The sequence below is a fragment of the Somniosus microcephalus genome, chromosome 26, assembly GCF_052327205.1.
Source record: "Somniosus microcephalus isolate GS21.2 chromosome 26, FLI_Smic_1.0, whole genome shotgun sequence".
In the NCBI taxonomy this organism is placed as follows: Eukaryota; Metazoa; Chordata; class Chondrichthyes; order Squaliformes; family Somniosidae; genus Somniosus; species Somniosus microcephalus.
This window is the reverse complement of record NC_141012.1, coordinates 40,182,982-40,209,371: the sequence shown is the minus strand read 5'-3', so window position 1 is coordinate 40,209,371 and position 26,390 is coordinate 40,182,982. Positions and strand designations below refer to the sequence as shown.

At 52.9% G+C, this 26,390-nt stretch overlaps 1 protein-coding gene across 6 annotated transcripts in view; it reads right to left on the bottom strand.

The window, feature by feature from the left end:
- The window catches only part of robo3 (roundabout, axon guidance receptor, homolog 3 (Drosophila)), a 594,316-nt gene that overhangs the window by 89,582 nt on the left and 478,344 nt on the right, over positions 1–26,390 (bottom strand). For all 6 annotated transcript variants that reach the window (XM_085968074.1, XM_085968069.1, XM_085968070.1 and 3 more), the window contains exons 10-11: positions 7,061–7,142; positions 4,633–4,801 (exon numbers count right to left, since the gene is read on the bottom strand). In XM_085968074.1, the coding sequence (XP_085824200.1) occupies positions 4,633–4,801; positions 7,061–7,142 (251 nt within the window). The remainder of the gene's footprint in view (positions 1–4,632; positions 4,802–7,060; positions 7,143–26,390) is intronic.

Sequence of the window (26,390 nt, the reverse complement as noted above, 5' to 3'; positions counted from 1 at the left end):
TGCACCGGTAGCGCTGCGCCGGCACCGATGACGTCATCGGTGTGCGCAGCGTCCCGGTTGCCATGCCGACGGGCCCCAGCGCCGAAATTCAGTTGCGGCCGCCTCGCCCGTGGCAGCCGCAACTAAGACTCTGGCAACAGAGTCCAACATGTGTTTGCGCCGGCGCATTAAAGGCCCCACGGCGGCCGGCCGCTTTCCCGCCGGCCGCCTGCCCGCAGCTCCCTCCCCGGACTTCTCCCCCCCCCCCCCGGAACAGATGCAAGCCCGGCACTTGTCCGAGGTGCCGGGCTCATTTTTAAACAGATTTGCGCGGGCCGCGGCCGGGTGCAGGCAGCTCCTCCTTAACGGAAGGAGGAGGCCTGCACTTCCCCAGCCTGCCGCACCGCATCGGGTGCCGCAGCGCCGGAATTGCGGCGCTAAACGGCAGTTAGCGCCCTTTTCCAGGCGCTAAGACCCTTCAGTAGCGCCGGCAGCCGTTTGGGCGCGGCGCTACTGAATTTTTGCCGCCCGCAGGGGGACTTAGCGCCAGCACTAACTTCCGGCGCTAAAGCCCTGGCTAAGCCAAAACCCAATTTCTAGGCCTGAGTGTCTCCGCTTCCACCACTTCCGTCGGCAGCGAGTTCCAGGTCCTCACCACTCACTGCGTAAAAAAGTTTTTCCTCACATCCCCCCTTCCTCACATCAAATCTCTTGCCCAAAACCTTAAATCTGTGTCCCTTAGTCCTTGTACCATCAACTAGTGGGAACGAGCTTTCCCCGTCTAGCCTATCCAAACCCGTCATAACCTTGTACACCTCTATCAAATCACCCCTCAACCTCCTTTGCTCTAATGAAAACAAATCCAGCTTCTCCAACCTGTCCTTGTAGCTGAGATCCCCCATTCCCAGAACCATTCTGGTAAATCTCCTCTGCACCCTCTCAAGGACCTTCACATCCTTCCTAAAGTGTGGTGACCAGAACTGGACGCAATACTCCAGTTGTGGCCTAACCAGCACTTTATAAAGGTTCAGCATAACTTCTCTACTTTTGTACTCAATACCTCTATTTATGAAGCCCATATGCTTTGCTAACCACTCTCTCAATTATGTCCTCCCAGCCCATGATTCAGCATTGATTGAAATAAACGGGTGGAAGATCACAGGCTGGGAATGTGCAATTTCCTGATTTTCTCTCCTGCCTCACGGCAGAAGTGGGCAAAGTGGAATTTTTCTCACCTAGAGTCAACCCCAAACACCTCTAGGTCAGATATGACATCAGCTAGATGCAGTGTAAAGCTAACTCGACCTCATACTTCAATTTTCCCAGCATCTCTCTCTGGTGCTTCTCTATTTCTCAAACCAGCCATCTGCTTGTCAATTAAGGCTAGACTGGGGCAGTTGGTGCAGTGGGCCGAAACTAAAAAGGAACTGGATCGAGATTGTCCAACCGCATTTCTTGTAGGACCCTTACACCCAACCTCATTTCTTACACCCATTATCTGTTTGGTTGGATTTGAACATAGATTAGAAAGGTGAAAGGCGAGATCCAACCCATCAGTCTCCATTCTGTAGTTTACTGTTGCTGGTTTTTCCTCGGCCTATCAAACACTGATGAGCATTAACGACCCTGAAAGTTTGACCTGAAATCCCTGGGCGGCCAGCAGTATATCATCAATATCCAGTTAAAATCATTTACATGCTCAAAACATAAATCATCACTCCAGCTTGGCATTAGCATTACTGTTTACCAGACTTCAGAAAACACAGCTGACAACAATGATGGAGATCCTGGGATATAGAGACCGCCGTGTTCCCATGACAACAAACATAGGCGTGTCTGGAATGTACATTCCATGCTTTTGTTACCTGCAGACTTTCCTGACTGGTCTTCTATCTTCCACCTTCCATAAACTTGAGGTCATCCAAAGCTCTCTGCCTGTATTCTAACCCAGCACCTCTGTGCTCGCTGACCAACATTGGCTCACGGCCCACCAACACCTCAATTTTAAAATTCTCATTCTCGTGTCCAAATCCCTTCATGGCCTACCCTTCCCTATCTCTGTACCCTCCTCCAGCCCTCCAACCCTCCAAGAGCTCTGCGTTCCTCCAATTCTGCAACTTGTGCCTCCCCCACTCCCTTCACATCACCCTTGGCGGCCGTGCCTTCAGCCAGCTAGGCTCTAAAGTCTGAAATTCCCTCCTTAAACCTCTCAATCTCTCCACCTCCCTCTCCTCCTTAAAGAGCCTCCTTAAAATCTATCTCTTCGGCCAAGCTTTTAGTCGCCGGTCCTAAGATCTCTTCCTTTGGTTCGTGTCAATTTTTTGTCTGATTAGACTCCCGTGAAGCACCTTGGGATGTTTTCCTACGTTAAAGGCGCTATCTATATAAATGCAAGTTGTTGTTGTTGATTCTATGGGGATGAGCAGAGAGGTGCATGAATCGTCCACATGCAAATTAAGTTTGCTCCATTTCCATGGCAACTCCCTTTATGTTTTAACCCTGGCTACAATTAGAAATTATTTTAAGGTGATATTCTACTTCTTAAACTAACAATTTTTCTCCTTCTGCTTCTAACTTTTTTAATGCTGTTTATAAAATTTTAGGAAAGAATTGCTTGAGAGTATCAATATTGTCAATTTGTTCATGAAGATTTTGTTTGGTTATAATTTCTAGTGACAGTCAGCAGAGCCAATCTTCCCCCGCTGTAAGGACACTTACTGCACACTAAGTGCCTTCTTTTGATAGCCTCCTATATTCTCGGAACCTGAGGGAGTGCATGTTCACGAGGAGACATTCTCAATCCAAATGCATACCTTTGAGTGTTGCTAAAAACAGTGCTCTCAGGAAACAAGATTTCTCTCAACTATGTTATTCTTTGAAAAAAAATTAAGCAAATGAGTTATAGAATGGTTACAGCACAGAAGAAGGCCATTCGTCCTGTTGAGCCCGTGCCCACTAAACAGTTTCTGTTCTCAATCTAAGACAGGGACAGGGAAAACACACAACCTCGGCCGTGTCGCTATCCAGAGACCCCCGCTGGAAAAGGTCTGTTGACGTTAGTTGACGACTGTGCCCAGTTGAGATACCGGGATGTGCCAACACCCTTGGATTGTACTCCAGCAGGAGCCAACACCTTCAGGAGAGGTGGGACATGGAGGGTTAATAAAAAGAAAATACAAGTGAATGAGGGCGCAGTTCTTTGGCACTCCAGTGCTATGACAATGATCTCTACCTCACGTGGTGATTCCATGATCTTAGCCTGGGTGCTTAGCAAAGGCTGGACGTGGAGAGTTATCCTGGGCCAATGTCAGAGACTTAGGGGTCGATTTTCATTAAGCTGTCGGGAAGGAGGCGGGACTACAACTTTCGGGTTTTAGTCCCGCCTACATCGACGTCCGGCCAATCCACACGATTTTCCCTTGATTGACCTTGTTGAGCCCGCCCAGCGGGCTCAGCAGGCCAATTAAGGGCCACCCGGCAACAGGTGATGTCACAGACTGAAATTTCATCTGTCAAGAGGTCTTGACAGATGAAATATCAGTGTTTCACAGCTGTTTGAAGCTGTCAAACACTGACAGTCTGACTTCTAACCTGAGTCCTTCTACGCAGACTCAGTTAGAACTCTCACCGACACTAAAAGCTGAAGGCTGTCACTTTTGACAGATCGCAGCCATTCAGCTTTCAGTGCCGGCTGAATGATGGACTCCCGACGCCCACAGGAAGAAAGGCTGTTAAGGTAAGTACAGGTATTTAAACTTCTTTTCACACTTTAGACACACCAAACACACTTACCTTTGCACTCATTCACCCATCACTCACCTGAACACCGACATCGCGACCCCTCCAACTCCTTCAACCCGACGGCCCGCCTGCTCTAACCTGGCATGGTTTGGCGCCATCGGGAATCCCACACGACACCCCTCAAAATAGGGATTAGGCTAAAAACTGCCTGTTAACTACCTGTTAACAGGCAGTTAATTGGCACTAATCCCTTCCCGCCTCGGGTCCCAGTGCGGGGCGGGTACCGGCCTCCTCTGAAACCTACGTGGAGGCGGGTTTTGGGCGGGATGGTGTCGGGACCCCCGAATTCAGGATTTTAGCCCCCGGCATGCCTAAAAGCCCGCCTCACAGCACACTGAAAATCTAGGCCTTAATCTGGGAGCAGACATCAGGACCTGAAAAGGTGCATGGCATAGAAAGAGCTCGGAGAGCGGAAACAAAATCAAATAAGCAAATTACCAAAACAGTAAAGATGTTCTACTATCTTTTCCTCTGAATTAATACCTCAAGCCATAAAGCAGAGACTGGCTGTTCCTTCAGCGATGTTGCTGATGGATTTCAAGACTCCTTTAATGCAGCCATCAATTGCTTCCCAGGAAAGCAATGTTGGTTCTGCCTCATAGCCTTTCCCTGTTAGTGCAGCACATGTCCGACAGTAATTCAAGGCTATTCCTGTCATGTCTGTGACAGGCAAATCTTTCTCTCTGAACAAACACATTCCCCACCTGAGCGAGCCTCATAAATCTGCTAGCGATTGGCACCAAGAGCTGCCACTCGCTAAATAACACCCTGCCCCTGTCTGCGGGGACATGAAGCCTCTGTGCAACGATATTAATTCCCGGTTCTCCCAGCTGCTTTCCTTCTTCCTCCTACCTAAACGCTTCGATGATGTACGATGTGACTGCCGAGCCTCCGCTGTGCTGGCTCGGCTGCCATGTCAAGGTGACACTATTACGGGTGACATCGGTGATCAGTGGCTTTGAGGGTGGGCCAGGCAGAAGGTCCGGTTCAGCTGAGAGGATGCGAGTAGGGCTGCCATTTTCTGAAAGAAAGAAAGAAGCATTTTTCACCTAACGTCTTCATTATTTATCTAATTACAGGCAAACAGATCTCACAGCCCAAGATGTGATCGCGCTCTGTAACTGAAAACATGGCGCTTAAATGTAGTCATGCAATTCAATCTTTAGTTGGCAGTGGAGGGAGGAGAACATGAAACACCCAATGAGATGGTAGGGCTTGACTCCTGGCTCCTTGATTGGACATTTAAACTTCAAAATATCCAATCAGATGGTGACAGCAATCAAACTCAACTGTGACGCACCCTGTGGCCAATTAGCCAGTGCAAATTTGAGGCCTTGCTGTTCTGGCTCGCACAGGCAGAAGGGTTGCATAGCTGAGGTGACTGAGGGCAGCCAGTGCCCTTTTTACTGTACCCCAGCATCTGTCCACACTTTAATAAAGGGGATGACCCCAGTTTAAATACTTATGGCTGAGAACCTGCTTGATCACCTTGGGATTGCTGGGATGTGAGTCTTGTCAGACTGTGTCATGTATTACATAGGCTTAGATCGGATATACGGCACAGAAACAGGCCATTCGGCCCAACCAGTTCGTGCTGACGTTTATGCTCCACTCGAGCCTCTCCCGTCTTTCCTCATCTAAATCTATCAGCATAACCCTCTATTCCCTTCTCCCTCATATGCTTGTCTAGCCTCCCCTTAAATGCATCTATACTATTCGCTTTAACCACTCCCTGTGGTAGCGAGTTCCACATTCTCACCACTCTGGGTAAAGAAGTTTCTTCTGAATTCCCTATTGGATTTCTTGGTGACTATCTTATATTGGTGGCCTCTAGTTTTGCTCTTCCCCACATGTGGAAACATTCTCTCTGTATCCACTCTATCAAAACCTTTTATAATTTTAAAGACCTCTATTAGGTCACCCCTCAGCCTTCTTTTTTCAAGAGAAAAGAGACCCAGCCTGTTCATCCTCTCCTGATATGTATACCCTCGCATTTCTGGTATCATCCTTGTAAATCTTCTCTGCACCCTCTCCAGTGCCTCTATATCCTTTTTATAATATGGTGGCCAGAATTGTACGCTGTTCTCCAAGTGTGGTCTAACCGAGGTCCGATACAGGTTTAGCATAACTTCCCTACTTTTCAATTCTATCCCTCTAGAAATAAACCCTAGTGCCTGGTTTGCTTTTTTTTGAAGTTACTCACAAAGCCTCGAAGGCAATAGCTGCCTACCGCAGGCATCAACTCGTACCCACTAACCGGCAGGAGCTCAAGTCTATACCAGCAGCCCCTGTCGTCACAAGTGCTGCAGGCCATCTCTTCAAGGTTCAAGTGCACCATGGGCCTGCCCTGCCTTGTCCTCTTCAGCCTTTGCTTCAGAGGCCATCAATTTCCGTAATGCACTGCACAATCAAACACGTTTGTTTAACCTCTGACCCGCCCCCATTCTAGGTCAGGTTGCGGCACTGAAATCCAAGCAGTCAGTGATGTATGGGAAGGTGAGCTCATTTAAGAGCAATTATAAGGAAAGGCCAGCTATTTATCAGGCGCTCTATTAATATTTCAGCCAGGGATGGCCCCCGAGCTGGCAGCTCCCTACTGTCCAGGACCACCCTTTGTTCTTTACCCCTGCCCTCTCCGCGTCCCCCCCTCCCCCCCTCACACTGCACAGCCTCCTCTCCTCCACTGCTTAGGATCCCCTCTCCTTTTTAGTGGGTGCATTTTACCTTCAAGTTCCAGCTACAAGTTTTAAAAAATGTGTTCTCAGGATATGGGCATCACTGGCAAGGCCAACATTAATTGGTGTTGGTGGTTTGATATGGCTTGCTGGGCCACTTCAGAGAACAGTTAAAAGCCAACCACGTTGGTGTGGGACTGGAGTCACATATAGGCCCAGGCCGGGTAAGGATGTAAAGTTACCTTCCCTAAAGGACATTTAGTGAACACGTTGGGTTTTTAATGACAATGCAACAGCTTCACGGTCACTTTTACCGATACCAACTTTTTATTTCCAGGTTTTCTAACTGAATTCAAATTCTCAAACTCCCATGGTGGGATTCAAACTCACGTTCCCTGAGGTTATTAATCCAGTAGCAGAACCATGTCCTCGTGCTTATTTCGTAACCGTCACGGTGAGCAATCTTTCCTACTTTGAATTTAGGCCAAATGTACCTGTGGTTCCATCTCTCCATTTAATTTTGATTAAACAGACCACGCTGGTGACCTGCCCTGGCTCCTGTTTGCTTACTACCTGACATATGATGTGACTTAACTACACCGTACCTTGCACCTCCAGGTAACCGCTCCAGGTGGTCTCCCCACTCGATCCTGTGGCGACACAGATGTACATACCAGTATCGGTTACCTAGCAACGAGAAGCAGAGTCAGTTGGATGTTGTTCTCGCTTGTCCCCGCCACTACAGATTACACAGTGGGCACCACTCAAGGCATCCTTAAGACTAATGTGCAATTAATATTCTGTTCAGAAGCCTTTAACTCCTTGAAGTGCGAAAAGAAACACGGTAAGGAGGGTCATAAAACAGAAAATGCTGGAAACACTCAGCAGGTCAGGCAGAATCTGTGGAGAGAGAAACAAAGTTAAGGGGTATGGAACCAAGGCGGGTAGATGGAGTTAAGATACAGATCAGCCATGACCTAATTGAATGGCGGAACAGGCTCGAGGGGCTGAATGGCCTCCTCCAATGTTTCTATGTTCCTAGAGTTAATGGCCTAGAAATTGGGTATAGCCCCGCTTGAGGCGTTAGAACTGGCGCTGCGCAAAGTTTATAGCCAGACGAAACTTATCGCCGCCTGGCGCGATATTGGGTTGCATCGCCCCTAAAGGGGATTGAGGCGCAAATTCAGGCGTCACACGGGACTCCTAAGGCGCTAAACTTCCGGCGCAACCCAATATCGGAGTGGACGGGCGCAGCGCAGGTGCTCTCAATTACTGATGACCACGAGACTTCCAGGTGCCGGCCAGCTCTTAAAGGGGTGGGTCAGTCAGCTTCAGCATCCACACTCTGCGCCTTGCAGGCCTCAGAATCGGCGCAGGCCCTTCTCTGGCGCTAAAAACTTGGACCAGATGGAGAAGGTGAGACAGAGAGCAGAGCGCTTCACCAATGAGGCTCTGGAGCAATTGGTGGCCGCAGTGGAGCGCCGGCGAGATGTTCTCTACCCAAACAATGGCACGAGGCCGAATCATAAGGACTACCAACGAGCTTGGAGGGATGTATGCCAGAGGGTCAACTCCAGCAGCATGGTGACCAGGAGCCCTGTCCAATGCAGAAAGAAATTCAACGACCTCACTCGGGTCGTGAGGGTGAGTGTTGTTTCTGCAAACTTCTGCATCTCTTCATTTGCACCTGACTTTATGGCTACAGGGTGGGCTGTGCCCCATTGGCCATCTGCCAGCAAGCACCCATGGCCCTTTCTGGGCACACACATGCACATTTGACTCAAGGCATCATGTAAGGGCTCTTCCACCATGGGGGGCATGAGATGATCACTCAGGGCATCATGTAACATAACTTCCCCTCCTTTCCCCTGCAGTCCAAGCTGACGAGGATTGGCAAAGACCAGCTTCGCACCGGTGGAGGACCTCCACAAGTGGTCACTCTCACGGATCTCGAGGAGAGAGTCCACCAGATTCTTGGAGGACGTCTGAGTGGTCCTGTGACCACTGCAGCTGCCGACCCCATTGTCGACAGCGATAGTAAGGTTCTCACCTTTTACAACTGTCTCCTTCCACTTGTTCCCCCGCCAGCATGCTTTCTCACTGTGGACCCATGTCATAGCCTTGCCGCAATCTGGCATCCCTTGCTGCCAAGCTGTCCTTTTGCTAAAGCCACTTTTCCACCTTCCTGCTTTCAGATGCTGCATCACCAGCTCGGGAGCCGGGCCCTCAAGCTGCCAGTGCCAGTGCCTCTGAAGGCTCAATGAGAAAATTACTGTCCAACAGCAGGTCAGCAACTCTCTCCAGCAACGATCAGAATGGCCAGCCTAAATGGCTGCAGCTTTTATACTAGTGCTGTCCCCTTTAAATAGCACCCCCCGAGTCCGAGAAGGGCCTGGGAACGCTCCATCCAACTGTCACTAATAGCGCCAGGCGAAAAGGTTGCGGGTGCCACCGAATATCCGGTCCGGGGCACCAAAAAGGCGTTGCACACTGAAATGACGTCATGATCTGCCTGCGCCCGCAGGCGAGCGAAAAGAGTTAGCGCCGGCGCTAAAAGGATACTCAATATGGGAGGTGGCGCTATATTCACTGCGCCCGCCCGAAAATTGGGTAACGCCCCAATTCTCGGGCTCTTTAGGCGCTAATCGCTGGCGCTACCAACCGAATTTCTAGGCCAATGTTTTTAGGTCGATGACCTATCATCAGAACTGGAAGATGTTAGAGATGAGCAGCTTTTAAGCAAATACAGAGCCAGGGAAAAGGGGTCAGCAATAGAACAAAAGCGAAGGTCTGTGATAGAGTGGAGGGCAGGAGGGATTAAATGACAAAAGTGACGATGGTGCAAGGCAAAAGGAGATGATAATGAGACAAGTAAAAAAACATCATTTTCCAGTTCTGATGTAAGGTCAATTCATTAAATATATTCAAGAAGGAGTTGGATATATTTCTTAAGGCTAAGGGGATCAAGGGATATGGGGAGAAAGCAGGGACAGGGTACTGAGTTTGGATGATCAGCCATGATCGCATTGAATGGCGGAGCAGGCTCGAGGGGCCGAATGGCCTACTCCTGCTCCTATCTTCTATGTTTCTATGTAGGTCAGCAACCTGAAATGCTAACACTGTTTCTCTCGCCACAGATCCTGCCTGACCTACTGAGTGTATCCAGCATTTTCTGTTTTTATTATAGAAACTAAAGATGGGTCCAGAGCCGGTGTAAATTGTTGTGTATGTAACCTGTTCCACCTTAAGAGAGCTTAAGCCTGTTCCACCTTAAGAGATGTACTACTTTCTCAGGCTGCTGTAGATGTAATACCGGGGGTGAACACACCGGTATATAAGCACTGTGCAGTAATCTTGTATTCAGTATAGTCCCTACCTCCAACCAGTAAAGACCTGTTTTTATTGTTACTCATTAGTCTGTTTTAATTAACTAAATAATTCACAGACTTAACACTGGCGACGAGTCACGTTCTTACCCTGCGGCAGTTATTCCACGGCAGTTGAAGAGAGGTTTCAAACCTCACCACCCCACTGGAAGCGACAGGCATTAGGACCCTGAAGCCTCCATCAGCTTGTGAACCGGAGTAGAAGACAGGACTGGGGAAGAGAGAGGTATAGGGCGATAGCGATCGGCAGATAAGGGCCGGGCCGCTTTCAAGTGCGAGGCGCAGCCGGGCCATCGATCGCATCCGCTGATAAGGGCCGCACTCGGGGGCTGAAGGGAGACGGCGTCGGGGGACGGGTGAAGACCGCCAAGCGCGGGAAAACCGCCATTTTGTGGGCGGAGGACGACGGCAAGCCGCCATCTTTGATAACAAGTAAAGAAAATAAAATCTGAGAAATTGCAAATCTACAATGCCTAAACACGGGAATATTAGCACCTTTGATAGTGACCTCGAAGATTGGGCCATATATGTTGAAAGAGTAAAAAATTATTGTAAGGCCAATAAAATTTGTGACCAAGATAAAGCTCTAACATTATTAAATTTAATGGGTGCGAAGACACACGGGCAATTGAAACACCTGTTATCACCAGATGAACCGGCGGATAAGACGTTCGATGAGATTGTTACTGTCCTGAAAGATCATCTAAACCCCACGCCGCTGATGCTAGCGGAACGATTTAAATTTTACGACAGAAGGCAGCTACAGCATGAAAGCAATGCTGAATATTTGCTGGAATTGCGTAAATTAGCGAAATATTGCCAGTTTGGAACGGGACTGACAGAGGCACTTCGAGACAAATTTGTGTGTGGTTTATTTAAACAGGATACACAAAAGCGACTGCTCGAGGAGAATGAGCTGACGCTTGAGAAGGCGGTCACTATGGCAGCAGCACACGAAGCCGCAGCGAGAGGCACGGCAGTAATGCAGCTACGGTCACCGGAGCTCACTGCACACAAATTGGGTGTGAGTTCTGGCAAATGTTATCGTTGTGGAAAGACAACGCATGATCAGAACCAGTGTTGGTTTAAAAACCAAGAATGTAGAACTTGTGGTAGGCTTGGACATATAGCTAGAGTATGCAGGTCAGGGAAGAAGACCAGCAACAAGAAGTCACCGCAAGGAAAATACGTAAAGGTACACAAGGTGACCGAACAGGAGTCCGATTCAGACGCTAGCAGTAATGAACTGGCTAGCTTAAGCTGTAATGAACTGGCTAGCTTAAGATGTAATGAACTGGCTAGCTTAAGAGTACTCAACGCTGGTAAGGGTGCAGACCTCCAGACAATTTGGGTCACTCTTCAGATAGAAGGAGTCCAAGTAAAACTGGAATTGGACACTGGATCGGCATTGACGGTCATAAATAAGAAAGATTACGGAAAGTTATTCCAACATATTCCCCTACAGGATACGGGGATTATATTGAAAACATACACGGGGCAAAGAGTGTACCCCATCGGGAAAATAGAGGTTGCAGTGGTCCACAAGGGCGAAGACAGTCAAATAATGGACTTATATGTGATATCTGAAGGAGGTCCTCCACTACTAGGACGGGAGTGGATTAGGAAAATGAATATGGACTGGCATTTCCTACAAACAATAACGAGTGAGAACTCAGTGAAGATAGTCGGCCCAGACTCTGGAACGGATGATGGTAAGCCCAACTCAGGTGCAAAAGACAAAGTTTCAGCACAGAATTCCACTGAGCAACAACAACATAGTTTAACTGTGGATTCTGAGTCTGGCAAGTCTACTGATGTGCCCATTTCTGAGGGACACCGGGCTCGAACTCAACTCCATTTCAAACTACAACAGCAATTAGAACAAATGCTTCGCCGTTTTGAGCAAGAGTTGAATACAACGAAAGAGTTCTTTGATATAGAGTTGGAGAATCTGGAAAGACAACAGAAGCAGCTGATGGAGAAAATGGAGCAGGAGCACACAAAACGTCTGATGTCAGAGGAGTTAACGGTCAGCCAACTCCTGCATATGCTGAAGGACAGGACTCTGAAATGGAAAAAACTTGAACACGAACTTCAATATTCAAACAAAAGGGGTTCGGAGCTCTCAAAGGTTATTGGAAGAGCTGAGGTGGCAACACAGACTGAGATGACTGCAACAGAGCAGCCCTTGGATGCCAAAAGTACGCTGACTCACGTCAACGTAGAACAACAGACCGCTGAAACAGCTGCTCCGGTAGAGGGATTGCATAGTCCGATCAATCAATCTCCAAAGGAAGTTGAAGTATTAAAATCACAAATGAGGTCACTAGTAAACGACTTGCTGAAAGCCCAGAAAAAGCTGGATGCAGAGGTACACATGAAGAAGTCTCTTCAGGAAAGATGTCTGGATTTGGAACAAGAGCTGGCTAACGTCCAGCTGGGTATGGAGGAAATAGACGACCCTCTCACTGGTCTAGCTCAGGACGACACCGAATATTACCATGACCTGGTGGACGACACCGAATATTACGATGTCCTGTCCTGCCCAGCTTGTAACTTCGACTCCCAAAGTGCAGAAATCATGGAGGAGCACCAAAAGTCTACGGAACATCGGGAGAAGCTGGCTCTACGACGGAAACAGGAGGACGAGAAGGAGGAACTGCGCATGCAGCTGGCAGCTGACAATGGAGCCCAGAGAGTCTCCAAGAAGCAGAAAAGGAAAAGTAAAAACAGAAGATGACCCATCTGAACCATTATCACCTCTACCAGATCACACACGTGGTCCCTCCGAACGGAGCCAAATCAGTTCGGAAGTTCAAGCTGTTAAATCCATGAAAGGACTATTGAATGAGTAACGTGAACCGACTACACCAGAGATTGAATCTGTGAACTGTTTTCCCGCAGAGACTGAATCTGTGATATGTTACGTTAAACATGAAGTTATATATGTATATATGTTATTACGTTATGTTAAATGGGGGGGATGACTATAAAGCTAAGAAGGGAGGAGTGTTGTGTATGTAACCTGTTCCACCTTAAGAGAGCTTAAGCCTGTTCCACCTTAAGAGATGTACTACTTTCTCAGGCTGCTGTAGACGTAATACCGGGGGTGAACACACCGGTATATAAGCACTGTGCAGTAATCTTGTATTCAGTATAGTCCCTACCTCCAACCAGTAAAGACCTGTTTTTATTGTTACTCATTAGTCTGTTTGAATTAACTAAATAATTCACAGACTTAACATAAATGGTTACAGCAGAATAGCAGAAAGGGAGGGAAGCATTAAAAATCTGGCCAAGAGCAGAAGGCTCATGTCAATCGGGAATGTGGCAGAAGAAAGGTGCTTAGACCCCCGGGGTGCAGACCACCACTCGGCTGTGTACTGATAGGGGATCCCCACCCCAGGCACCAGCCCACAACTCCTCCACGCCCAGTGGCTCTAGTGCAGCACCTTTCATGACCAGCACCTGCTGTCCGAGAGAAAATGGGAGTGGTGCTTAAGGTCTGAAGTTGTTAAACTCAGTGTTAAGGCCGGAAGGCAGTAAAGTGCCACGTAGAAAGATGAGGTGCTGTTCCTCGAGCTTGCGTTGTTACAAGCACACAAACCATCGACATATGGGAGAACCATCAGATCATACTATCAAATGTACTCCGTCTGCAAACCATCAAATAGTCTCTATAACAAAAGCGGAGTTTGATCTTCAGTATGTCTGTAATTTTTGAACATTGTTTAGTTCTTTTCCCTGCCGCCCTCTCTGCCAATTCTCTGCCTTCTCCTCCTCTCCTGATTCCTTGCCCTCAAGTTCCTCGCCTAAATCACCATCGTTGGCATGGGATCCTTGACATGAGTGTCAGCAGGCCATTCAACCACGGGGGTTATCACAGCCAAGCCTGATCCTGGCCTCACATCCACCTCCAGTAGGAGTCGCTGGCGAGCAATCGGCAGTGTGAACGCTAGTGGATTTTCTCCTTCCTAACCTGGGACACTAAGGTTAAGTGTCCAGTCTCTACTGCCATCCTGCCTGAGATCAACAAATTCAGCACAAGACAATGGATCGAACCTGAGGCTACCCGGGTCTGCGTGTCTCAGCTACTCACCAGCTAAACAATGAATGGTCAGCAGAGTTCACTATAGAACAGTACAGCACAGAAGGAGGCCATTCGGCCCATCGAGTCCGCACCGGCTCTTTCGAAGAGCAATCCAGTTAGTCCCACTCCCCGGCTCTTTCCCCATATCCCTGCAATTGATTCTCCTTCAACTACTTAATTTGAATCTTTCTCCTGTCCATGCTATGTCTGTTTCTCAGTCAAAGGGGCGGCTTGCTTTAATGCCAGGGCCTCTTGAAATTCTACAGATGGGCATCACGGTCAGCCCAGGGTGATCTGGCCAGCGCTTCCCCTCCCGCTAGTGAAGCGATGTCCGCAAGGAGAAGTCCGAGGGTGAACCCTTATCTTCCCAGCCCTCTACACCGAGAAGAAGGCATTCCCTGGAAACGCCGGCTGGCACTTCAGGAGCTGTGCACTCGCACGGAGCGTGGGCGCAGGTTTAAAAGTAATTTGCTGTTGCTACTTGGGAGACCATGGCTGGAAGCAAAGACCTACATTCTGCATTTTTAATGCAGCTCAACAGTGCAGAGCTGATCCCTTGAGCAGCAAGCGGCAGCTAGTTAATATCATTTTAAAAAGGGGAAAAATCAACTGCTGTATACAGACACACAGTCCTTCGCAGCCTGTGCCAGTGTATTACAAATAATTAGATATTAATAATCTTTCAAAGAGCCAACACAGGCACAATGGCCTCCTTGTGTGCTGTAAGATTCTATGATTCCTTGAAATTATCCCATCAACTGATGCAGGCTATTTTGACTTTGTGCGATCGTGTGTAACAGGTGATAGATAGCGAGTCGGCAGACCGCTTTGCATCAATTAACTTCAATGGGGAGTGATGTAAAACAGGCTGCCGATTTACTATCATCCGTTATACGTTGTCCCACAAAGTCAAAATGACCCCCGATATGTGATATTCATTCACACACTTGAACAATACTTAAAGCTTCGAAAGTTTGCGGGGCTTCAGCTTATAGTGTAATGTTTACAGTTAGGAAAGATCAGACACTCATCCACAAGAGTATGTCCCAAGAAAGAAGGTATAGATTTATCTCACACCTCCCTACATCTATTGCAAAGTGCTCCACACACAGTGAATTATTTGAAGTGGGGTCACCGTTGTTAATAAGCAAATGCGGCATCGATTTTGCACACAGCAAGATCTCACAAACAGCAATGGAACAGTTAATCTGATTCTCGTGGTGTAGGTCGAGGGAGGAATATTGGCCACAGCACCAGGAGAAATCCCTGCTCTTCAAATAGTGTCGGGAGATTCTCAAAGTCAACCTGAGCTAACTGAACAGGCAGAAGGGCCATGTCACATCTCATCCAAAGGACAGCAACTTTGACACTTGCACTCAAATGTAGTCCTAAATTATGGGCTCAAGTCCTGAAGAAAGTTTGGAACCCACGATCTACCGACTAAGCCAAGCTGACATTCTCGAGTGTGAATTAGTGACACTATGGGAGTGAAAATGTTTTTGATGGGGGCATAGACAAGGTAGCAGTGGATTGGCCACCCATTACACGCTGCATTACACACCCCGCTAAACACCCCCCGCATGTTACACACCCGCCCGTTACACACCCCGCCCGTTACACACCGCCCGTTACATACCCTGCCCGTTATACACCCCGCCTGTTACAGACCCCGCCCGTTATACAGCCCGCCTGTTACAGACCCCGCCCGTTATACACACCGCCCGTTACAGACCCCGCCTGTTAGACCCCACCCGTTACACACCGCCCATTACAGACCCCGCCTGTTACAGACCCCGCCCGTTACACACCGCCCGTTACAGACCCCGCCCGTTATACACACCGCCCATTACAGACCCCGCCTGTTACAGACCCCGCCCGTTACACACCGCCCATTACAGACCCCGCCCGTTATACACACCGCCCGTTATATACCCGCCCGTTACAGACCCCGCCTGTTACACACCACGCCCGTTACAGAACCCGCCCGTTATACACCCGCCTGGTACACACTCCGCCTGTTACACACTCCGCCCGTTATACACCTGCCCGTTATACCCGCCCGTTATACAACCCGCCCATTATACACCCGCCCCTTATACACCACGCCCGTTACACACACCACCCGTTATACACCCACCCGTTACACACCCACCCATTACACACCCGCCCGTTATACACCTGCCCGTTACCCACCCCACCTGTTATGCACCCGCTCGTTACACACCTGACCGTTATACATCCCGCCCGTTATACACCCGACCGTTATGCAACCGCCTGTTATATAACTGCTCGTTATACACCCCGCCCGTTATACACCCCGCCCGTTATACACCCCGCCCATTATACACCCGCCCGTTATACACCCGCCCGTTATACACCCGCCCATTACACACCCCGCCGCTTATACACCCCGCCCCATATATACCCGCCCGTTATACACCCGCCCGTTATATACCCCGCCTGTTAGACACCCGCCCCATATACACCCGCCCATGAAACACCTCGCCCGTTATGCACCCGCCCGTTACACACCCCGGCCGTTATACACCCGTCCGTTACACACCCGCCCGTTATAGACCCGCCCATTATACACTTGCCCGTTACACACCCGCCTGTTACACACCCGCCCATTAGACACCCGCCCGTTATACAACCGCCCGTTATACACCCGTCCGTTATACACCCGTCCGTTATACACCCGCCCTTTATACACCCGCCCGTTATACACCCGCCCGTTATACACACGCCCGTTATACACACGCCCGTTATACACACGCCCGTTACAGAACCTGCCCGTTATACACCCGCCTGTTACACACTCCGCCCGCTATACACCTGCCCGTTATACACCCGCCCGTTATACACCCGCCCCTTATACACACCCGCCCGTTATACACCGTCCGTTATACACCCGCACTTTACACACCCACCGTTATACACCCGCCCGTTACACACCCTGCCCGTTATACACCTGCCCGTTATACACCCGCCCGTTATACACCCCGCCCGTTATACACCCCGCCCGTTACACACCCTGCCCGTTATACATCTGCCCGTTATGCACCCACCCGTTATGCATCCGCCCGTTATACACCCACCTGTTATACACCCGCCCGTTACACACCCGTCCTTTATACACCCGTCCGTTACACACCCGCCCGTTATACACCCCGCCCGTTACACACCCCGCCCGTTACACACCCCGCCCGTTACACACCCCGCCCGTTACACACCCCGCCCGTTATACACCCGCCCGTTATACACCCGCCCGTTATACACCCGCCCGTTATACACCCCGCCCGTTACACACCCCGCCCGTTATACACCCCGCCCGTTATACACCCCGCCCGTTATACACCCCGCCCGTTATACACCTGCCCGTTATACACCCGCCCGTTATGCACCCCGCCCGTTATACACCCCGCCCGTTACACACCCCGCCCGTTACACACCCCGCCCGTTACACACCCGCCCGTTATACACCCGCCCGTTATACACCCCGCCCGTTATACACCCGCCCGTTATACACCCGCCCGTTATACACCCGCCCGTTATACACCCGCCCGTTATACACCCCGCCCGTTATACACCCGCCCGTTATACACCCGCCCGTTATACACCCCGCCCGTTATACACCCGCCCGTTATACACCCGCCCGTTATACACCCTGCCCGTTATACACCTGCCCGTTATACACCCGCCCGTTATACACCCCGCCCGTTATACACCCGCCCGTTATACACCCGCCCGTTATACACCCCGCCCGTTACACACCCTGCCCGTTACACACCTGCCCGTTATACACCCCGCCCGTTATACACCCGCCCGTTATACACCCCGCCCGTTATACACCCGCCCGTTATACACCCCGCCCGTTACACACCCCGCCCGTTATACACCTGCCCGTTACACACCCGCACGTTATACACCTCGCCCGTTATACACCCCGCCCGTGATTCACCGGCCCGTTATGCACCCGCCCGTTATACACCCGCCTGTTATACACCCGCCCGTCACACACCCGCCCGTCACACACCCGCCCGTCACACACCCGCTCGTTACAACCCGCCCTTCATACACCCGCCCGTTACACACCTGCCCGTTATACACCCCTCCCGTTATACACCCGCCCGTTATACACCCGCCCATTATAGACCCTCACGTTACACACCCGTCCGTTATACACCCCGCCCGTTATACACCCCGCCCGTTATACACCCCGCCCGTTATACACCCCGCCCGTAATACACCCCGGCCGTTATACCCGCCCGTTATACACCCACACGTAACACACCCCACCTGTTACACACCCGCCCGTTATACACCCGCCCGTTATACCCGCCCGTTATACACCCCGCCCGTTATATACCCGTCCGTTATGAACCCCGCCCGTTACACACCCGCCCGTTATACAACCCGCCCGTTATACACCCGCCCGTTATACAACCCCGCCCGTTACACACCCTGCCCGTTACACACCTGCCCGTTATACACCCCGCCCGTTATACACCCCGCCCGTTATACACCCGCCCGTTATACACCCCGCCCGTTACACACCCCGCCCGTTATACACCTGCCCGTTACACACCCGCACGTTATACACCTCGCCCGTTATACACCCCGCCCGTGATTCACCGGCCCGTTATGCACCCGCCCGTTATACACCCGCCTGTTATACACCCGCCCGTCACACACCCGCCCGTCACACACCCGCCCGTCACACACCCGCCCGTCACACACCCGCTCGTTACAACCCGCCCGTCATACACCCGCCCGTTACACACCCGCCCGTTATACACCCCTCCCGTTATACACCCGCCCGTTATACACCCGCCCATTATAGACCCTCACGTTACACACCCGCCCGTTATACACCCGCCCGTTATACACACTGCCCGTTATACACCCGCCCGTTATACACCCGCCCGTTATACACCCGTCCGTTATACACCCCGCCCGTTATACACCCCGCCCGTTATACACCCCGCCCGTAATACACCCCGGCCGTTATACCCGCCCGTTATACACCCACACGTAACACACCCGCCCGTTATACAACCCGCCCGTTATACACCCGCCCGTTATACAACCCGCCCGTTATACACCCGCCCGTTGTACACCCGCCCGTTATACACCCGCCCGTTATACACGCAGCCCATTACACACCCGCCCGTTATACACCCGTCCTTTATACACCCGCCCGTTATACAGCCACCTGTTATACACACGCACGTTATACACCCCGCCCGTTATACACCCGCCCGTTATACACCCCGCCCGTTACACACCCGCCCGTTATACAACCGCCCGTTACACACCCGCCCATTACAGACCCCGCCAATTACACACACCGCCCATTATACACACGCCCGTTACACAACCCGCACGTTATACACCCGCCCGTTATACACCCGCCTGTTATACAACCCGCACGTTATACACCCGCCCGTTATACACCCGCCCGTTACACACCCGCTCGTTATACACCTCACCCGTTATACACCCTGCCCGTGATTCACCCGCCCGTTATGCACCCGCCCGTTATTCACCCGCCTGTTATGCACCCGCCCGTTATACACCCGCCCGTCATACACGCGCCCGTCACACACCCGCCCGTCACACACCCGCCCGTTACAACCCGCCTGTCATACACCCGCCCGTTATACACCCGCCCGTTATACACCCGCCCGTTATACACCCGCACTTTACACACCCACCGTTATATACCCCGCCCATTATACAACCCGCCCGTTACACACCCGCTCATTACAACCCGCCTGTTACACACCCGCCCGTTACACACCCGCCCGTTGTACACCCGCCCGTTGTACACCCGCCCGTTACACATCCACCTTTGTACACCCCCCGTAATACACCCGCCCATTATAGACCCTCACGTTACACACCCGCCCGTTATGCACACTGCCCGTTATACACCCGCCCGAAATACACCCGCCCATTATACACCCGCCCGTTACACACCCGCCCATTATAGATCCTCACGTTACACACCCGCCCGTTACACACCCGCCTGTTACACACCCGCCCATTATACACCCCGCCCGTTATACACACCGCCCGTTATACACCTGCCTGTTATAAACCCGCCCGTTACACACCCGCCCGTTACACACCCGCCCGTTACACACCCGCCCTTTATACACCCGCCCGTTACACACCCGCCCGTTACACACCCGCCCTTTATACACCCGCCCGTTATACACCCGCCCGTTATACACCCGCCCGTTATACACCCCGCCCGTTACACACCCGCCCGTTATACAACCGCCCGTTATACAACCGCCCGTTACACACCCGCCCATTACAGACCCCGCCAATTACACACACCGCCCATTATACACACGCCCGTTACACAACCCGCACGTTATACACCCGCCCGTTATACACCCGCCCGTTATACAACCCGCACGTTATACACCCGCCCGTTATACACCCGCCCGTTATACACCCGCCTGTTACACACCCCGCCCGTTATACAGCCGCCTGTTACACACCCGCTCGTTATACACCTCACCCGTTATACACCCTGCCCGTGATTCACCCGCCCGTTATGCACCCGCCCGTTATTCACCCGCCTGTTATGCACCCGCCCGTTATACACCCGCCCGTCATACACGCGCCCGTCACACACCCGCCCGTCACACACCCGCCCGTCACACACCCGCCCGTCACACACCCGCCCGTCACACACCCGCCCGTTACAACCCGCCTGTCATACACCCGCCCGTTATACACCCCGCCCGTTATACACCCGCCCGTTATACACCCGCACTTTACACACCCACCGTTATATACCCCGCCCATTATACAACCCGCCCGTTACACACCCGCTCATTACAACCCGCCTGTTACACACCCGCCCGTTACACACCCGCCCGTTGTACACCCGCCCGTTGTACACCCGCCCGTTACACATCCACCTTTGTACACCCCCCGTAATACACCCGCCCATTATAGACCCTCACGTTACACACCCGCCCGTTATGCACACTGCCCGTTATACACCCGCCCGAAATACACCCGCGCGTTTTACACCCGCCCATTATACACCCGCCCGTTACACACCCGCCCATTATAGATCCTCACGTTACACACCCGCCCGTTACACACCCGCCTGTTACACACCCGCCCATTATACACCCCGCCCGTTATACACACCGCCCGTTATACACCTGCCTGTTATAAACCCGCCCGTTACACACCCACCCGTTACACACCCGCCCGTTACACACCCGCCCGTTATACACCCGCCCGTTATACACCCGCCCGTTACACACCCGCCCGTTATACATCTGCCCGTTATACACCCCGCCCGTTATACACCCGCCTGCTATAAACCCGCCCGTTATACACCCGCCCGTTATGCACCCCGCCCGTTTCACACCCTGCCCGTAATGCATCCCGCCCATTATACACCCCGCCCGCTATACACCCCGCCCGTTACACACCCGCACGTTACACACCCCACCCGTTATACACCCGTCCGTTATACACCCGCCCGTCATACACCCACCCGTCACACATCCACCCATCACACACCCGCCCGTTACAACCCTCCCGTTGTACACCCGCCCGTTGTACACCCGCCCGTTACACATCCACCTTTGTACACCCCCCGTTATACACCTGCCCGAAATACACCCGCGCGTTTTACAACCGCCCATTATACACCCGCCTGTTACACACCCAGCCCGTTACACACCCGCCCGTTATTCCTGCCCGTTATACATCCGCCCGTTATACCTGCCCGTTATACACCCGCCCGTTACACACCCGCCCGTTATACATCCTGCCTGTTATACACCCCGCCTGTTACACACCCCGCCCGTTACACACCCACCCGTTGTACACCCCCCATTATACACCCCGCCCGTTATACACCCGCCCATTATAGATCCTCACGTTACACACCCGCCCGTTATACACCCGCCCGTTATACACCCGCCCGTTATAGATCCTCACGTTATACACCCGCCTGTTATACACCCGCCCGTTATACACCCGCCCGTTATACACACTGCCTGTTATACACCCGCTCGTTATACACCCGCCCGTTATACACCCCGCCCGTTACACACCCCGCCCGTTACACACCCGCCCGTTATACACCCCGCCCGTTATACACACCGCCCGTTATACACCCGCCTGTTATAAACCCGCCCGTTACACACCCACCCGTTACACACCCGCCCTTTATACACCCGCCCGTTATACACCCGCCCGTTACACACCCGCCCGTTACACACCCGCCCGTTACACACCCGCCCGTTACACACCCGCCCGTTACACACCCGCCCGTTACACACCCGCCCGTTACACACCCCGCCCGTTACACACCCCGCCCGTTATACACCCGCCTGCTATAAACCCGCCCGTTATACACCCGCCCGTTATGCACCCCGCCCGTTACACACCCTGCCCGTAATGCATCCCGCCCATTATACACCCCGCCCGCTATACACCCCGCCCGTTACACACCCGCACGTTACACACCCCACCCGTTATACACCCGTCCGTTATACACCCGCCCGTCATACACCCACCCGTCATACACCCACCCGTCATACACCCACCCGTCACACATCCACCCATCACACACCCGCCCGTTACAACCCTCCCGTTGTACACCCGCCCGTTGTACACCCGCCCGTTACACATCCACCTTTGTACACCCCCCGTTATACACCCGCGCGTTTTACAACCGCCCATTATACACCCGCCTGTTACACACCCAGCCCGTTACACACCCGCCCGTTATTCCTGCCCGTTATACATCCGCCCGTTATACCTGCCCGTTATACACCTGCACGTTACACACCCCACCCGTTACACACCCGCCCGTTACACACCCGCCCGTTACACATCCTGCCTGTTACACACCCCGCCTGTTACACACCCCGCCTGTTACACACCCGCCCGTTATACACCCCGCCCGTTATACACCCGCCCGTTATACACCCCGCCCGTTACACACCCCGCCCATTACACACCCCGCCCGTTATACCACGCCCGTTATACACCCCGCCCGTTACACAGCCGCCCGTTACACACCCCGCCCGTTACACACCCGCCCGTTACACACCCTGCCCGTTATACACACGCCCGTTATACACCCCGCCCGTTATACACCCCGCCCGTTACACACCCGCCCGTTATACACCCCGCCCGTTACACAGCCGCCCGTTACACACCCCCCCGTTATACACCCGCCCGTTATACACCCCGCCCGTTGTACACCCGCCCGTTGTACACCCGCCCGTTATACACCCCGCCCGTTACACACCCGCGCGTTACACACCCGCCCGTCATACACCCGCCCGTCACACACCTGCCCGTTATACACCCGCCCGTTATACACCCGCCCATTACACACCCTGCCCGTTATACACTTGCCTGTTATACACCCGCCTGTTACACACCCCGTCCATTATACACTCACCCGTTACACACCCCGCCATTATACATCTGCCCGTTATACACTCACCCGTTATGCACCCGCCCATTATACACCCGCCCGATACACACCCGCCCGTTACACACCCGCCCGTTACACACCCGCCCGTTACACACCCGCCCGTTATACACCCGCCCGTTATACACACTGCCCGTTATACACCCGCCCGTTATACACACTGCCCATTATACACCCCGCCCATTATACACCCGCCCGTCATACACCCCGCCCGTCGTACACCCGCCCGTCATACACCCACACGTAACACACCCCGCCCGTTATACACCTGCCCGTTATACACCCCGCCCGTTATACACCATGCCCGTTATACACCCGCCCGTTATACACCCGCCCGTTATACAGCCGCCCGTTATACACCCACCCGTTATACACACCCGCCCGTTATACACCCGCCCGTTATACACCCGCCCGTTATACACCCGCCCGTTATACACACGCCCGTTATACACACGCCCGTTATACACCCCGCCCGTTATACACCCCGCCCGTTATACACCCCGCCCGTTATACACCCGCACGTTATACACCCCGCCCGTTATACACCCGCCCGTTATACACCCCGCCCGTTATACACCCGCACGTTATACACCCCGCCCGTTATATACCCCGCCCGCTATACATCCTGCCCGTTACACACCCGTCCGTTATACAACCGCCCGTTACACACCCGCCCATTACAGACCCCGCCAATTACACACACCGCCCATTATACACCCGCCCATTATACACCCGCCCATTACACACCCACCCATTATACAACCCTCACGTTATACACACGCCCGTTATACAGCCGCCTGTTACACACCCGCTCGTTATACACCCGCCCATTATACACCCCGCCCGTCACTCACCAGCCCATTATACACCCGCCCGTTATACACCCCCATTACACACCCACCGTTGTATACCCTGCCCATTAACAACCCGCCCGTTATACACCCGCCCATTACAACCTGCCTGTTATACACCCGCCCGTTACACACCCGCCCGTTACACACCCCGCCCGTTATACACCCGTCCGTTATACACCCGTCCGTTATACACCCCGCCCGTTACACACCCCGCCCGTTATACGCCCGCCTGTTTTACACACCCGCCCGTTATACAGCCACCTGTTACACACACTGCCCGTTATACACGCGCCCGTTATAAACCCGCCCGTTATACACGCACCCGTTATACACCCGCCTGTTATACACCCCGCCCGTTACACACCCGCCCGTAATGCATCCCGCCCATTATACACCCCGCCCGTTATACACCCGCCCGCTATACACCCCGACCGTTATACACCCGTCCGTTATACAACCGCCCGTTATACAACCGCCCGTTACACACCCGCCCGTTACAGACCCCGCCCATTACACACACCGCCCATTATACACCCGCCCGTTACACACCCACCCGTTATACACCCCTCACGTTATACACCCGCCCGTTATACACCCCGCACGTTATACACCCGCCCGTTATACACCCGCCTGTTGCACACCCCGCCCGTTATACAGCCGCCCGTTACACACCCGCCCGTTACACACCCCCCATTATACACCCCGCCTGTTATACACCCGCCCATTATAGATCCTCACGTTACACACCCGCCCGTTATACACCCCCCGCCTGTTATACACCCGCCCGTTACACACCCGCCCGTTACACACCCGCCCGTTACACACCCCGCCCGTTACACACCCCGCCCGTTATACACCCGCCCGTTACACACCCCGCCCGTTATACACCCCGCCCGTTATACACCCCGCCCGTTATACACCCGCCCGTTACACACCCGCCCGTTATACACCCCGCCCGTTATACACCCGCCTGTTATAAACCCGCCCGTTATACACCTGTCCGTTATACACTCCGCCCGTAACACACCCGCCCGTTATACACCCGCCCGTTATACACCCGCCCGTTGTACATCCGCCTGTTATACACCCGCCCGTTATACACCCAGCCCGTTACAAACCCGCCCGTTATACACCCGCCCGTTATACACCCCGCCCGTTACACCCGCCCGTTATAAACCCGCCCGTTATACACCCGCCCGTTATACACCAGCCCGTTATACATCCCGCCCGTTACACAACCGCCCGTTACACACCCCACCCGTTGTACACCCGCCCGTTATACACCCGCCCGTTATACACCCGCCCGTTATACATCCACCTGTTGTACACCCGCCCGTTATACACACTGCCCGTTATACACCCGCCCGTTATACACCCGCCCGTTACACACCCGCCCGTTACACACCCGCCCATTATTCCCGCCCGTTATACATCCGCCCGTTATACCCGCCTGTTACACACCCGCCTGTTATACACCCTGCCTTTTATACACCCCGCCCGTTACAACCCGCCCGTTATACACCCGCCCGTTATACACCCCGCCCGTTATAGACCCTCACGTTACACACCCGCCCGTTATACACCCGCCCGTTACACACCCGCCCGTTACACACCCGCCCGTTATACACCCGCCCGTTATACACCTGCCCGTTATACACCCCGCCATTTATATACCCGCCCGTTATACATGCCGCCCGTTATACACCCGCCCGTTATACACCCCGCCCGTTATACACCCGCCCGTTACACACCCGCCCGTTACACACCCGCCCGTTACACACCTGCCCATTATTCCCGCCCGTTACACACCCGCCTGTTATACACCCCGCCCGTTACACACCCCGCCCGTTATACACCCGCCCGTTATACACCCGCCCGTTATACACCCCGCCCGTTATACACCCTCACGTTACACACCTGCCCGTTATACACCCGCCCGTTACACACCCGCCCATTATAGACCCCCCCGTTATACACCCCGCACGTTATAGACCCTCACGTTATAGACCCTCACGTTACACACCCGCCCGTTATACACCCGCCCGTTATACACCCGCCCGTTATACACCCCGCCCGTTATACACCCCGCCCGTTATACACCCGCCCGTCATA